Genomic DNA, 14,941 nt, shown 5'->3' with positions numbered 1-14,941 from the left:
CCCTGGCATACTGGCTACAGCCCGTGGGCAGCTCCGTGCTGCCGTCCATAGAGGGCAGGCGCTGCTGGAAGTGCTGGAATCTGAGTCCTCCCGCGGGCTGTCGGATGGAGGAAGGGCAGAAGGTCTGAGAGGAATGAAGCGACTGCCTTTATTGCATAGACCTTTTCAATTGCTTTTTAGATTGGGGACGGAGGACGCGCACGAGACGAACAGGGGATATGAATTTCCCCGCCCCCACCCGCGGGGAGAGGAACATTAGTGCAAATCCTAGCGCCGGCCCCGGGGAACCTGCCCCTCCTGGGCTGATTGGCCAGCTAAATGGAGGCACCGGAGTGGATGGGGCGAGGCTGCGGGCCATGACCGGCCGACTCACTGAGGCCTACCCCAGCCAGTATATTCCAGGTCCTGTCATTGGGCGACGCGTAAAACAGGCTCCGCCCTCAGCCATCCTGGCCGGGTAGGAGCAGGTGGCGAGCGTCAGGACTGAGCCCTACCCCGTAAGGGCGGCCCCAGATCAGACGCCAGGCCCCGCCCTCATTGATCAGGCACTACCCTCGGGACGAGCCCATTTCTCTTTAAACGTGACGACGCCCACCCTCCAGCATCACGTCTGGTCCCATGAAAGCGAGCGCAATCCTGAGACGGGGCCAGGGCCCTTGCCACCACCACTCTAGCAGCCAGGCCACACCCCCTAACTCAGGCTCCGCCCCAGTGGAATGTAGGCCCCGCCCCCGGCGGGTTCCAAGCTTGTTTAGTTTCAGGGCTCCCGCCCCGGGCAGCCAGGAGGCCCAGTGAGCAGTGTACCGAGGCCAGGGTGTATCTGTGCCTGTAGCGGCCCATACTCTACCTGCTCCCCGTCCACTGTGAGCACGCCGCGCGGCGTGAGCGGCTCTAGACGGAAGGCACGGGCCGCGGCGTAGCCCAGCTGCGGACAGCCCAGGCTGAAGTGGCTACCACGCTCCATGGCCAAGAAAAGGCGCAGCAGCGCAGCCCGCGAGATGCCGCTACGCACCCAGCACAGGTGCACCAGGCCGTCGTCGAAGCGCGCGTGCGGAGCTGCCACCAGGTCAGCGCCTAGGTGGCTAGGCGAGATGGCCAACATGAGCACAAAGTCCCCCTCCAGCGTCACCCAGTCTGGGGGCAGTGGGGTGCCCAGCGGAGGCAGCAGGTGGTCGGGCGGGCCGCAGGTGGAGGCCGCTACCCGGGCATCAGGGGTGGGAAGTGGGAGCCCAGAGGATGGGGGAATTACGGGGGCGCCCTCGGAGACGGGTGAGTGTACAGCTGCCTTGGGAGAGCCAGGAGGTGAAGACAGCAGTGGGTCCGGGGACAGCGGAGCATCCCCAGCCCCACCCCAGTCCCCAGCCAGCTCTGGGCCCCCACCGTTGAGGGACAGGATGGGCAGGGGTTCTGGCGAGCCAGGGGAGGCCAGGGCAGGCTGGGGCAGGGGAAGGGGCAGGTCAGACACAGAACGATGCAGGGGTGAGTGGGCCGTGGGCGGGGCTGGGTCTGGGGTTAGGGTCAGCTCCGACTTGGCACGGGGCAGGCTATGGGCAGGGGTGGGCGAGGCGGGTTCCACAGTGGCGGGGAGGTAGGAGAGGCGTCCGCGGTAGGTGTGCAGTGTGGCGAGGCCCAGCACCGTGCCCAGTGTGAAGCGGGCACTGCCCAAGGCCCTGAAGCGCTCACTCTGGATATCCACATCTGACACAAAGCCCCAGGCCACAGATAGGAAGGAGAAACAGCGGGAGCCCGAGGCCAGCGTCACGGAGAGCAGGTCCAGTGGGTGGCCACCACCCCGGCACAGCAACAGTGAGCAGTTGAGCAACAGGTCGAGGCCCAGGGCTGGCTCAAATCTTCACAGCCAGAGATGGACAGACACACAGAAGGAAGGAGCAAACAGGGGTGGGGGAAAGAGACAGGTAGGGAAGCAGGTGGCAATGAGACCAGGAAGGCCATGGCCCAGGCCCACCACAGCTGTGGGGCCACCTCCAGGCGACTCCTTACGGGGCCAGGTTCCCGGTCATCTCTTTCATTTGCTCCCTACAATTCACTGAGTGCCTCCCATGCCAGGCAGAGTTCTGGGCACTAGGGATACAGCTGGGAACCAGGCAGGCAAAAATGTCCAGGAGCTGGGGGTAAGGCATCCCACAGGCAGGATGATTTACTTGACTGACTGTGGGTTTGGCTGAGTGGGAGATATAGGGGTCCCTATCACCCCAGGAGGGGCTCATCCCTCCCTTCGTGGTATGCTCAACCTACCCCCCGTGCTGGTTCACTGCTCCGGCCAGCGCGTTGCCCGAGCCGCAGGGGAGGATGCCCACAGGCATCTTCACAGCTTCCTCCCAGTCAGGGCGATCTAGGAGCCCGTTCAGCACCTGGAGGGTGGGAGACCAGAAGCCTGGGTCCTGGTGGCAGCCTCTGCAGTCCCCCAGGGCCCAGGGCTAGGGGCGGGGTGCTCCTGCTCTACCTCATGGAGCAGCCCGTCTCCCGAGACCGTGACGATGCCATCCCACTCACTCAGGCTCAGCCCCTGGACCAGCTCCCGGGCGTGGTTCTGTCGTTCTGAAGTGGGATACCGGGCTGTTAGGCAGGCTGTCCCACCCCAGCCCCATAGACCCAGGAGTCCCACCCGCCACTTTGCTCCCTTAGGACTCAGCTGTCCCAGCCCCCAGCTCCCATTCTCACTGGCCCTTACCTGTCTGGATGAGGTTGAAGGACAGCCCAGCTTCAGAGATCATGGGAAGCACGTGGTTCTTACACCACTGCCAGGCCAGGCCCCGCCCCCCAAAGGGATTGACCAATAGGAGCAACCGGGGAGGCCGAGGTAGCAGGTCAGGGGTGATCTCTGTGGAGAGAGGTTAGGGTCTGCAGAGGCCAGTGACCCAGGCCCCCCCACCTTGGAAACAGTCCCTTCAAACAGCCCCCAACAGAATTGGTGGAGGGCTGGCCCCTGGAACCTGCTGGCTCTCATGTGGCCAGGCCTAGGTATGCAGCCCTGCCCCAACTCCTAGGTGCTGAGACAAAGGCAGGGCTTAGGTGTGAAACCAAATGCCCTTTGTCCCCATGTGTGGGAGGACCTGTAGTTCGGAGCTGTGGTTCCCACTTTCCTCACCCCAAACACCTATTACCCAGGATCAGGTTACTTCCAGCCCTTAGGGGCCCCAGGCAGGATTAGATGCCACCTCTGAACTCCAGGGAAGCCCTAGACCTCTGTTGGCACCCATCACTCTGGGTGGTACCTGGTCCTGTCTCAGGCTGCTGCTCTCACCAGCCTGGGTGACTCACCTGTGGTCAAGACCCATGCAAAGGGGAAGAGGATAGGAGACAAAAACATAAATCTAGCAAGAGAACAGCAGATGTAAATCACTTTTCTCTGCCTGCGTTTTTGTTTTGTTTTGCTTTTTGTGATGGACTAGCAGTCTTGTCGCCCAGGCTGGAGTGCAGTGGTGTGATCTCGGCTCACTGCAATCTCTGCCTCCTGGGTTCAAGTGATTCTCCTGCCTCAGCCTCCCGAGTAGCTGGAATTACAGGCATCCGTCACCATGCCTGGCTAATTTTTGTATTTTTAATAGAGACGGGGTTTCACCGTGTTGGCCAGGCTGGTCTCGAACTCCCGACCTCAGGTGATCTGCCTGCCTTGGCTTCCCAAAGTGCTGGGATTATAGGCATGAGCCACTGCACACGACCTCTGCCTGTGCTTTTTTTTTTTTTTTTTTTTTTGAGACAGAGTTTTGCTCTTGTTGCCCAAGCTGGAGTGCAATGGCGCGATCTCGGCTCTCTGCAACCTCTGCCTCCTGGGTTCAAGCGATTCTCCTGCCTCACCCTCCTGTAGCTGGGATTACAGGTGCGTGGCACCACACCTGGCTAATTTTTTGTATTTTTAGTAGACATGGGGTTAGCCAGGCTGGTCTCGAACTCCTGACCTCAGGTGATCCGCCCACCTCAGCCTCCAAAGTGCTAGGATTACAGACATGAGCCACCACATCCGGCCCTCTTGTCTTTGTGTTTCTTCTGTAGCCCATCCCTGTGTATCACTCCTAACGGATCCAGACAGATACATCACCCAGACACAGAAAAATAAAGACACAGCTGCCTATGGAGGAAATTCTGCAGAGACACCAAGGTGGCCCCAGGACAGAGCAGCTGCCCAGCGCCTCACCCCCATCCCCGGGCAGTGGCAGTCCTCGGAGCAGACAGGTGAGGGCGGTGGCCCAGCGCTGGGCCTCGGCACGGTTTTCTTCGTAGGTGGCGGCCCCATCTGCCCGGAAGGTGCGAGTGGCTCTGCGCCGGGCCCCGCGCCGGCCCCGAGGGTAGGTGTAGATGCAGAAGTAGGCCGCTGAGTCTGAGGGGCTGCGGCTTCGCAGGGTGCAGCAGCCTGAGACCTCGGCCAACGGGACCAGGCCACCCCGGGGCCTGGCTTCGGGTTTGGGGCGCAGCCGCTGTATGTGCAGGGCCTGCGATGTGAGGGTGAGGGCAAAGCGTGGGCCTCGGGCTGGGTAGGAGCCAAACTCGCCATGGAGGAGCGGGGTGCTGGCAGCCAGTGGCGGTGGGGGCGGGGCCATGGCCTTAGCCCTGACCAGGGTGCTCCTAGGCCTGTGGCCCCAGCTCCCGGTCAGCTCCTGGTCCAACCTCTGTGGGAAGGGAGGAGAGAAGGGGTGAGAGTTCAGGACCCCATGGCAGGGGCAGGGAGGGGCAGGGGCTGTGGACAGGAGGAGACAATGAGGGGCAGTGGCAGGTGAGACAGGAGCACCAGAGACAGACAGGCTCAGACAGGTGTGGGCAGACCTTGAGGATGCGGGACAGAGGCCAGCATCCCGGAGGGGGCTGGAAACCCGGGCATGCAAACATCCAATCATTTATTCCCCAGTAAGTATTCAGTACCCTCTATGTGCCAATCACGGTGCTAGGCCTAACAAACACAGCAGGAGACAAAATAGCCCCAAATCCTTGCCTTCACAGGAATAGGTAAACAAGAGAAAGGATTGAAATACACAGGGGGTTGGGTGATGATAACGGGCTTTGGGGGAAAAGAAGGCACAGGAAGGGGAATGGATAGTGGGATTGGATATGCAGAAACAGACATGCAAAGACTGAAAGACACACCCCCCCGCCCCCCACCACCATACGGTGCAGTGGGTAACAACAGCAAAACAATCACAAACGCAATAGAGATACGGTCTGAGAGCCAGAGAAACACTGAGAGGAGACAAACAGGGTCAATGAGGTGAAACCCAGAGTGATGAAAGATGCTTAAGAGAATAAGACTTTTTCACCCCAGCGAGAAAGGCAAGACAGAGTGGAAGGGAGAGCAAATAGGAGGGGTAGGAGGCAGGCATGGGGACAGCTGGAGAGAAGGGATATGACAGAGGGACTACGGGGTCCGAGAGGAGCCACATGCGAGCGCCTGCAAGAGGCAGGGGCCAAGAGCTGGTCCCTGAGCACTGACCTGGGTGTCTGGCCGCCTGCTCTCCAGGGAGCGGGTGGGAGCAGGACTGAGGTCCCTTCCCCACAGGCCCTCTCCCTGCCCTCTGCCCGGATTCTGCCTTCTCCTTTCGCTCACCTTTGTTCCCCACTGCCCCGCCCAGCCACCTGCCAGTCCTGCCCCTCACATTCCCCAGGCCCAGAGCGCCAAGACACCCCCCCACCCCCCACCGCCTGTAGACTCACCCTTAGGAACTACATCTGCCCCCCTATCCCCAGCGGCTCTCTCGGGTCCAGGACGTCTGCCTCACCCCCAAACCTGCCCTGGCCCCATTATGGGAACCTCAAATCAGGTTTAAGCACAGAGGCCTAGATGTCCTCCTGTCTTGGGCCTGGGTCTCTGTCCCTGGGTCCCCGAGACCTGGACCTGGGTCTCCATCCATTGGTCCCCAATCCATAAGCCTGCGTGTCTGGCCCTGGGCCCCCAAGCCGCCATCCGCACTCTATTTCCAGAACTCAGTCCCAGGCCTGGGTTCAGTCCTGGCCCAGGTTTTCCATTTCCATCTCCCACCCCGGTGCCCCAGTCCCGGGCCTGCGTCTCTGTTTCTCTTGGTCCCTCAGTCCCCTAAACTCCGGTCCCTGCCCCGACCCCCGCACCCTCCTCACACGCCGGGTCCTCCTCCAGGCGGTCCCGCAAGTCAGCACCAACAGCCCCCATCAGACCTAGGGGTGGGGGGAGGGTGTGCATCTGCTCAGCCAATGGTCGTGCAGCCGGCCTGGGCCGCACCAATACGAGGGCGCGGGGGGTGGAGCCAGTCAGCTCGCGAGCTTGGTGCAGGGACCGGCCGCGGGAGAGGCCGAGAACTGGGCGGGGCCTCGCGCTTCGGGAGACTGGCCGCTATCGTAGGTGAGGGCCGACGCGCAGCGGAGACGACGTCGCGGCCCCATAGACACCGCCGTTGTCGCCATCTTTGTTAAGGGAGAGTGGGCCTGACTCATCCATTGAATTCACAAAAGAAAAGGGGCGTGAGGGAGGAGGTCTTTAGCTGCAAAGACAGAGACTCTAACACGCGTAACAAAGGCCCAGAGATCCAGACACAGAGCAAGGCAGATACCCAGAGAGGCTGGATGGGGCAATAAGAGAGCTGGGAGGAGAGGAAGAGTGGGAAAAATGAAGGATACTTTTTTTTCGGACAGTTACAGAGTCAGAGAGACCCAGAGAAAAGCAGAGATTTAAACAAGAGACCAAAACAATGGGATTGAGAATGTGCAAGGTAAGGATACAAGAAAACCCTGAAAATGACACACACGGAGACAGATGGAGACAGACATTTCTGGAATGGAAGCCGGGAAGGAGAGGCTCATTAATTCAGACTTATTTACCTCAGGCTCAAACCAGAATGGAAGCGGCATGAGATAAACATCTGCCCCGTGAATGAACCAGTCACATGGCAAGACAGAGACAGAGAGAGATGGGGACAGTATCTCTAGGTCAAAGGTGAGGGAGGGAGAGAATATTGGAAGCCCAGGGGCTGGGAGGAACTGGGACAGAAAGTGAAGATGTTGACAGACGCACCGAGGCAAAGACATGGTGAAACTGAAAGAAAGGCAAGTATATATTAGGAGACCTAGAAACAGAATTGCATAGAGAGAAAGAGATATGCATTAGGAGACAAGGACAGAGCTCACTAGAAAGTGCCAAATGTAGGCTGTAGGCCGGGCGCGGTGGCTTAAGCCTGTAATCCCAGCACTCTGGGAGGCTGAGGCAGGTGGATCGCGAGGTCAGGAGTCCGAGACCAGCCTGACCAACATGGTGAAACCCCCGTCTCTCTTTTTTTTTTTTTTTTTTTTTTGAGATGGAGTCTGGCTCTGTCACTCAGGCTGGAGTCCAGCGGCACCATCTCGGCTCACTGAACTGCCTGCCTGGTTCAAGTGATTCTCCTGCCTCAGCCTCCTGAGTAGCTGGGACTAGAGGCACGTGCCACCACGTCCGGCTAATTTTTTACATTTTTAGTAGAGACAGGGTTTCACCGTGTTAGCCAGGATGGTCTCGATCTCCTGACCTGGAGATCCGCCCGCCTCGGCCTCCCAAAGTGCTGGGATTACAGGCATGAGCCACCTCACTGGGCCAAAACCCCCGTCTCTACTAAAAATACAAAAGTTAGCCAGGTGTGGTAGCATGCACCTGTAATCCCAGCTACTCAGGAGGCAGAGGTAGGAGAATCGCTTGAACCCAAGAGGCGGAGGTTACAGTGAGCCGAGATCATGCCACTGCACTCCAGCCTGGGCAACCAAGACTCTGTCTCAAAAAAAAAAGACAAATGTAGGAAGAAGTTTGCTTATTGCCAAATCATGTACCTAGCATCCAACCCACAGTAGCAACAGCACCAGATAGTATGTGCCAAGGAACGACATGGAGAGAAAGGGGGACAGAAACCTAGTAAGACTGAGATGGGGGCACAGCAACTGAGCTTGGGGCCCTGGGAGAAGGAAAGGCAGAGACACTGAGCAAAGAAGCTGAGATTCAAACACAGAGCCTAAGTCACACAGACGAGAGGACAGGGAGGAGGAAAAGGAGAAAGGACCCTGCAGCTCACACACACTTGCTGTGTGACTGCTGGGAAGCCCCTGAATTCTTGGCCTCAGCTGTCCTGTCTGGGAAGTAGGGAGAAAGCTATTCACAGTGAAACAGGAATTAAAAGAAATTAAAGAATGTGTAAGCAAAAACCCAGTTCCCCCTGAGGAAGAGAAAGAGATTGAGTCCTTTAAAAATTAACTGCCTGTTTTTCTGTTTGTGGCTAGTGAGCCTTATCTAACTCCCTTTCCCAGGACTTGTGAAGACCCTGTTTCTCTAGCTGTGCAGCTGCAAGGTCACTAGACAGGATAAACTCAAGTCGTAAAACATGTTTTTCCTTGAAAAGTAAGAAATAATGTAATGCATGTCTCAATTGAATAACTGTCTTTGTTTCTCGCTTCTATAATATGCTTCCCCCTGCACAGATCTCCCCCTGCCCCACGAAATACTTAAAAGGTAACTTGACTCTTTGTTCGGTGCTCAGTCTTTTTCGATGTTAGTCTGACTGGGCCGGTGCACCTAAATAATAAATAATAAGTATCCTCCTCAACCCCTCAGTTTCTCTGATTCCTAAATTATCCCGCTGGAACACCTGCCTGGAGAGAAGGTCTGAAATCACTTATAGAAGGGCTTCCAGGCTGGGTGCGGTGGCTCATGTCTGTAAGCTCAACACTTTGAGAGACTGAGGTGGGAGAATCCCTTGAGCTCAGGAGTTCAAGACCAGCCTGGGCAACAGAGGGAGACCCAGTCTCTAGAAAAAATAAAAAAATTGGCCGGGTGCAGTGGCTCATGCCTGTAATTGGGATTACAGGCCGAGGCGGGCATATCACCTGAGGTCGGGAGTTTGAGACCAGCCTGACCGACATGGAGAAACCTCGTCTCTACAAAAAATACAAAAGTAGCTGGGTGTGGTGGCGCATGCCTGTAATCCCAGCTACTTGGGAGGTTGAGGCAGGAGAATTGCTTGAACCCGGGAGGCGGAGATTGCAGTGAGCCAAGATCGTGCCATTGCACTCCAGCCTGGGCAACAAGAGCGAAACTCCACCTCAAAATAAATAAATAAATAAATAAATAAAAATAAAAAAATTAGCCAGGCATGGTGGAGGCTACTTGGGAAGCTGAGGTGGGAAGATCACTTTAGCCCAGGAGGTTGCAGCTGCAGTAGGCTGTGATTGCGCCACTGCATTCCAGCCTGGGCAAGAGTGAGACCCTGTTTTTTCTTTTTTTTTTTTGAGACGGAGTCTCACTCTGTCACCCAGGCTGGAGTGCAGCGCGATCTCGGCTCACTGCAACCTCTGCCTCCCGGGTTCAAACGATTCTCCTTCCTCAGTCTCCCGAGTAGCTGGGATTATAGGTGCGCACCACCATGCCCGGCTAATTTTTGTATTTTTAGTAGAGATGGGGTTTCACCATGTTGGCCAGGCTGATCTCGAACTCCTGGCCTCAGGTGATCCGCAGGCCTCAGCCTCCCAGAGTGCTGGGATTACAAGCTTGAGCTACCACGCCTGGCCTCCAATCTTTTTTTTTTTTAAAAAAAAGAAAGAAAAGCTTTGGATTTTGTCTTTCCACAGTATGAGGATCTTGGCTTTTAGATGGTCCCTTACCTGGTCCTGCTGCTCCTCTGCTTCAAGGTGTCCATTCATCTGCTGGTCCTCTGCTCTGTTACATCAAGGGGACCCTGGCCCTGGGTCTTAAGCCATAGTAGGCTGGTAGGAGCAAGGAGTCAGGTCTCACTGTCCTGGCCTGACCTTCAGCTCTGTGGAGGAGAGGTGAGTGAGGAGCAGCATTGAGAGCCGACTGCAGGAGGCCCTTCCAGGCTCAATGTGCCTGAGAACCAAGAGGCAGGGGCCTCCCTGGGGGCGGGGGGGAAAGAGTAGATAAGTCATTTTAATCACTGCCCCGGCCAGTCCATCTGGTTGCACACAATATGTATGCTATAATAGGAGTGAAGGCTAATTTTTATTGAGCACTTATTATGTGCAAAATATTGACCTCAGCAGTTTTATTAACTTTCATAATCCTGAAAAACACCCTGTGTGCCAGGCCTGTTGTTATCCCCTTTTTGTCCATAAGGAGAGTAAGGCCCAAAGAAGTTAAGTGATTTTCCCAAGATCACAGAGAGGTTAAATGACTTGCCCAATCACCCCATTAGTAACTAGCAGAGCCAGGATTTGAATTTGGTTATAGCCTTGCAAGGCCCCATCTCACCATCTTTCTTTGCCTCTACTTCTCCCTGGGTCTCCATCTCACCCCTCTTTCTAGGTCTCCTTCCTACCCTTTGGGCCTCCATTCCCCCCACCCCCAAGCCACGGGGTCTCCACTTTTCCTCCCCTCTGAAACTCTGTCTCCCTCTTTCTAGGTCAGGGCAGGGCCATCTATGGGCCGGGGGAGAAGGAGAAGCGGAACTCAAAGGATGGGAATACAGGATGCTATAGATTGAGGTGCAGCAAGATCATCTCGGGTTAGACCTTAAGTAGAACTTCCCAAGCAGCGGCTGCGCCTACGAAGTGCAGCGCGAGATTAGGCAGCGGTGAACCTGATAAGCAAACGCCCGAAGCGTGGGGTCAGAGGTTTCCAGATGCCCCGACTAGCCGTGCCAGCCCCGCCTCCTCACCTCCAACACTGTCCGGGAGCCACTGAGAGGGACCGCCGGGTCCTCCGGGAGCCACTGAGAGGCCGTCGGCGTCGGGCCAGAGCGTCACCGCGCGACGCGTCGTGCTAGCTCCACGCATTTCCCTCCCAGATCCCTTTCTTCCGGAAAGCTATCGAGAACACAGCCCGGGTAGGGCCAGAGAGGCCCCGACGTGCTGGCCCTTCCCTCTTGGACGTTGCGCTTGTTCCTCCGCTCTATGCTCTCTGCCGTTATCGCCCGACTAGTCAGTCGTCCAACTCACCACAGAGAAGTCCGGATCGTGGTAGAGCGCCGCGTCGCACCCATGTGACGTCACGACGGCGCCACTCGCTGGAGGCTTTCCCCGCCCACCCCGGCGCAGTTCTTTCTTTCCGGACCTGGCCGAGCAGGAGGCGCCATCATGGTGAGCTCGGTTTGCGGCTGTCGGGGCTGGATAATCCGCTGCCATCCGCTGTGGTTTTGGGCTAGGGGCACGCTGGAGGGCGGCAGGGGGCCTGCGGCTGCCCGGAGGGAGCAACTCCCGATACTGGGGGCCTACTCTGGGGGCCAGGAGAGCAGGGATGGGTCAGAGTCATAATCTATCGCCCCCACTGAGTAGATGACCAAGTTGAGGCACTCGGAGGCTGATATGACTGGGTTTACAAAGCCAGGAAGTGGCAGAGCCAGGATTCCGACCCAGGGGGCTGGCCCCGCAGCCACTCTTAGTTACTTGGCTTTGCTGCCTCTATCTAGGCACTAAGTGACAGACGGATCTGTCACTTTCTAGTATGAAAAGTCGGGTTCGATGGGGGCCGCGGCGGGCGAGAGGATCGAGAGTCGAATAACTGGATTTGGGGACCAGGCAGGTCTCTGAGTCTCAGGCCCCTTCCTACCTTGTGATGGTTTTTGAGCCTTTGCCCCAGTGTATGGCTGTTCGTTGGGTACACAGTAATCTCATCTGACAAGTTTGTGAATTTGGGAAGAAATAATTCACAGGAAATTCTCATCACGGGGTTTTGCACACAGTAAGTGCTGCATAAGTGGAGCTATTAAATAGTTCTTGTAATTGTCAACACAGTCTGAAAAACTTCAGTTACTCAGATAGGCAGCAGGGCGGTAGGAGCCTGGCGAGGCGACTCACGCTTGTTATCCTAGCACTTTGGGAGGCTGAGGCGGAAGGATTCCTTGCCCAGGAGATCAAGACCAGCCTGGCCAATATTGTGAGACCCTGTCTCCACTTTTAAAACAATGTTTTAAAAAGACACTGTTTGGTAAGAGTTGTTGGATTGACTGATACTGTAGGAGAGGTAGTTCTAGTAGTATTGCTAGGTTCTGAATAAGGATTCGTTTTCATCATTACTGCCATTGGTTTGATATTTTTGGTTATCCTACGGGTATGGGAGCCAGTTTTGATAACATTGTTGCAAAATACAAGTTGTAAAGAATTGACCTTTTTGTATTAAGTTAATATGATTGCTGTGTTACGATGTTTCGGGGTTCTGTGTGCCATGGGCTGAAGGCCTTGTAAACAGCCCCTTTTTACAGAGGGATCAGTGGCAGCCCAGAGGTCTCCTGGTGGCGGGCCTGGGATTTGAGCTGGTGTGTTCAGAGCTGGGCTTGTGTCCCAGCTCTCAGTTTCAGAAATAAGTAATAATTGGCTATGGTTGCGGGTAATTGGGTCCATGGTTGCCTCTTCACCCCCACAGGGAGTGGACATCCGCCACAACAAGGACCGAAAGGTTCGGCGCAAGGAGCCCAAGAGCCAGGATATCTACCTGAGGCTGTTGGTCAAGGTGAGGCTGGGCCCTGAGGTCTTTGGGAAGGGTCACCCCAGGTCTGACTTGCAGATCCTCCATTCTAGTGCTGGCACCAAGCTCCTCCCAGGGGCCTGCAGGGCAGTCTCGGGTCTCTGGTTCTGTTCCAGGGCCTCCTGCATTTGTATTTTCAGCCTCTAGGCTGTGTACAGCTCGGGATTGGAGGCAGGATTTTCTAGGTCCTTGGCCAGGAAGGACCTGGGCCAGCTTTCTCCCTCTAGGTCGGTGGGTTGGGGGAAAGGGATAAAGATTCTTTTAGTCCAGATCATCATGTGTTTGCCTCTTCACTGGAAGGCTGCGGGGGAGCGGGCTGTTCCAGCTTCTCACTCTCTTCCCGTCCCTCCAGTTATACAGGTTTCTGGCCAGAAGAACCGACTCCACATTCAACCAGGTTGTGTTGAAGAGGTTGTTTATGAGTCGCACCAACCGGCCGCCTCTGTCCCTTTCCCGGATGGTGAGTGGCTGGTCCAGAGAGCACAGTAGACCTGGGAGCCACTGGGTCTTGTCTGTCTGGAAGGGAGGCAGGACTTGGAGCTCTGGGAGCAACCGGGGCATCAAGGGTTTGTCTCAGCCAGTCGCGAGCTTAGAGCTTGGACTGTTGGTTGGAACTGAGTGTCCATGGGCAGTGGGCAAGGCTCCTGGTCCTCCTCTCCTTCTCTTTGTGAGGTGGAGGTGTCCTGGTGGCTTCAGGAGATTGCCCCAAGTCATAACTGAGGTTTATGTTAAAGGCCCTGCCGAGGGAGGCCCTATTGAACAGTCTGCATTTTTTTTTTTTATCTGGAGCTTTCCCCAGCTGGATCTGAGGAGAGGCCTGTGGGGTTTAAGGGGTGTGGTGTGAGTGGGGGGGTCCCGTTAGAGGGCACAGCTGCCCTGGTCTGGGGATGCCTCAAGTGGGGCTGAATGTAAACACCAGAACGACTTACGATGTACATCCTCCCCGCCCTAAGATCCGGAAGATGAAGCTTCCTGGCCGGGAAAACAAAACAGCCGTGGTTGTGGGGACCATAACGGATGACGTGCGGGTTCAGGAGGTGCCCAAACTGAAGGTGAGCTGGCGGGGGCTAGGCAGACCCATCAGATCCTTGCTGTGCTGTGCTGTGCTGGTCCATCCTTAGTCTTGCCACCGCTGGTGAGGCAAGCATCCTGCCTGTCTGAGTGGCTTTGAGGATTGGTGTGGGTCGTCTCTGGCATTGTTGATGGTGGGGTCCCCTGGGCAAGCTTCTTCTGGGGCAAGTTGTAAGCTGTTAGTGCTGGCCCCTAGAGCCAGACAGCCTGGGCTCAAGTCTAGACTCCTTTGTCACCTCTGAACAAGTCATTTTTTTGGCCCAGCCTACTTGCTGTTGTTTGTAGCATAACACTAGGGATGTGGTGTTAAAAGTTCCTAGAGATAAAGTGTTGAGAACAGCTGCTGTCAGCCCAGGGTGCTCCAGGTAATAAATGATAGTGTTGGTTACCAGGGCTCTGCTGTGCCAAGGCAGTGGAGGGTGAGTCCTGTCAGCCCCTGGGTGACCACGCAGGGGTCTGACCCGCCAGCCTTGTCCTTTCCACCAGGTATGTGCACTGCGCGTGACCAGCCGGGCCCGCAGCCGCATCCTCAGGGCAGGGGGCAAGATCCTCACTTTCGACCAGCTGGCCCTGGACTCCCCTAAGGGCTGCGGCACTGTCCTGCTCTCCGGTGAGTGATGCGAAGTCAATGGGGTTGGAGTGAGCTGTGTGGCTACTGGCAGCCTTCACCCTTCTGGATCTGGGAGGCCAGAAGCTGGGCGCCAGATCCCTGTCTCACTCGGTTCTCCTTCCCCTTCCCTAGGTCCTCGCAAGGGCCGAGAGGTGTACCGGCATTTCGGCAAGGCCCCAGGAACCCCGCACAGCCACACCAAGTGAGTATCAGGCCCCCAGCCCTGCCCTCTCCCCAGACTCAGCCTGCAGGGCCAGGCCTGGCCACGCTTGGGCTGCTTCTCCTGTCCCTCGTACCAGCCAACCCCAGGCCTTCTGGAACTCTCAGCTGCCTCATCTTGCCTGCTTTTCCCTTCAACACTGCTTGGAGCTGTGTTTTCCAGGGCCTGAGCAGGCATCTCCTGGGGAGCATGCGGTTCACCGGCCTCTGCAAGCCCAGGCTGGGACCCTCCAGGTGGTGGGGCAGGTGCTTCCGTAGCCCCTCCTGGCTCCTTGGCTTCCCACTCTGCCAAGCTTTTCCAGCAGCCATGGACTCTCCTGGGGCTGAATGTGACAGGCTTGTGGTGTTCCTGTGCCACTCCACAATGGCCTCCTGTAAGAGGGCCCCCCCTCACTCCTTCCTCTCCCCACAGACCCTACGTCCGCTCCAAGGGCCGGAAGTTCGAGCGTGCCAGAGGCCGACGGGCCAGCCGAGGCTACAAAAACTAACCCTGGATCCTGCTCTCTTATTAAAACGATTTTGAATGCTGACAGTCCTCTGCGTGTTATTGGGGGACGGGTTGGGGAATGGGTGCCTGCGGGTGACAATGCATTTGGTTTGGGGACAGGGACGTCATGCCAGTGAAGACC

General features: G+C 56.7%; 2 protein-coding genes across 6 annotated transcripts; one reads left to right on the top strand and one right to left on the bottom strand.

The window, feature by feature from the left end:
- Positions 1 to 125: 125 nt before the first annotated feature.
- Positions 126 to 10,850, bottom strand: SPHK2 (sphingosine kinase 2). 5 transcript variants are annotated; one of them, NM_001132125.2, is made up of 7 exons: positions 10,608 to 10,850; positions 9,598 to 9,749; positions 4,157 to 4,628; positions 2,693 to 2,842; positions 2,465 to 2,559; positions 2,257 to 2,372; positions 126 to 1,850 (listed from the first exon to the last, which is right to left on the bottom strand). In NM_001132125.2, exons 2-7 carry the CDS (start codon positions 9,634 to 9,636, stop codon positions 758 to 760), a joined length of 1,965 nt encoding a protein of 654 aa, NP_001125597.2. In that variant the 5' UTR covers positions 9,637 to 9,749; positions 10,608 to 10,850; the 3' UTR covers positions 126 to 757. The 5 variants fall into 5 exon arrangements, with proteins under 5 accessions (NP_001125597.2, XP_054394361.1, XP_024092068.1 ...); XM_054538386.2 differs by lacking the exons at positions 9,598 to 9,749; positions 10,608 to 10,850 and adding an exon at positions 6,076 to 6,225; XM_024236300.3 differs by lacking the exons at positions 9,598 to 9,749; positions 10,608 to 10,850 and adding an exon at positions 5,444 to 6,067.
- On the top strand, positions 10,793 to 14,844 carry RPL18 (ribosomal protein L18). Its single transcript, XM_024236770.3, has 7 exons — positions 10,793 to 11,028; positions 12,311 to 12,397; positions 12,765 to 12,872; positions 13,366 to 13,464; positions 13,970 to 14,093; positions 14,226 to 14,295; positions 14,725 to 14,844. Exons 1-7 carry the CDS (start codon positions 11,026 to 11,028, stop codon positions 14,798 to 14,800), a joined length of 567 nt encoding a protein of 188 aa, XP_024092538.2. The 5' UTR covers positions 10,793 to 11,025; the 3' UTR covers positions 14,801 to 14,844.
- Positions 14,845 to 14,941: the final 97 nt, after the last annotated feature.

Source organism: Pongo abelii, chromosome 20 (assembly GCF_028885655.2).
Source record: "Pongo abelii isolate AG06213 chromosome 20, NHGRI_mPonAbe1-v2.0_pri, whole genome shotgun sequence".
NCBI classification, from domain to species: Eukaryota; Metazoa; Chordata; class Mammalia; order Primates; family Hominidae; genus Pongo; species Pongo abelii.
The sequence above is the reverse complement of the archived record's forward strand: the minus strand, read 5'-3'. Positions and strand labels throughout refer to the sequence as shown.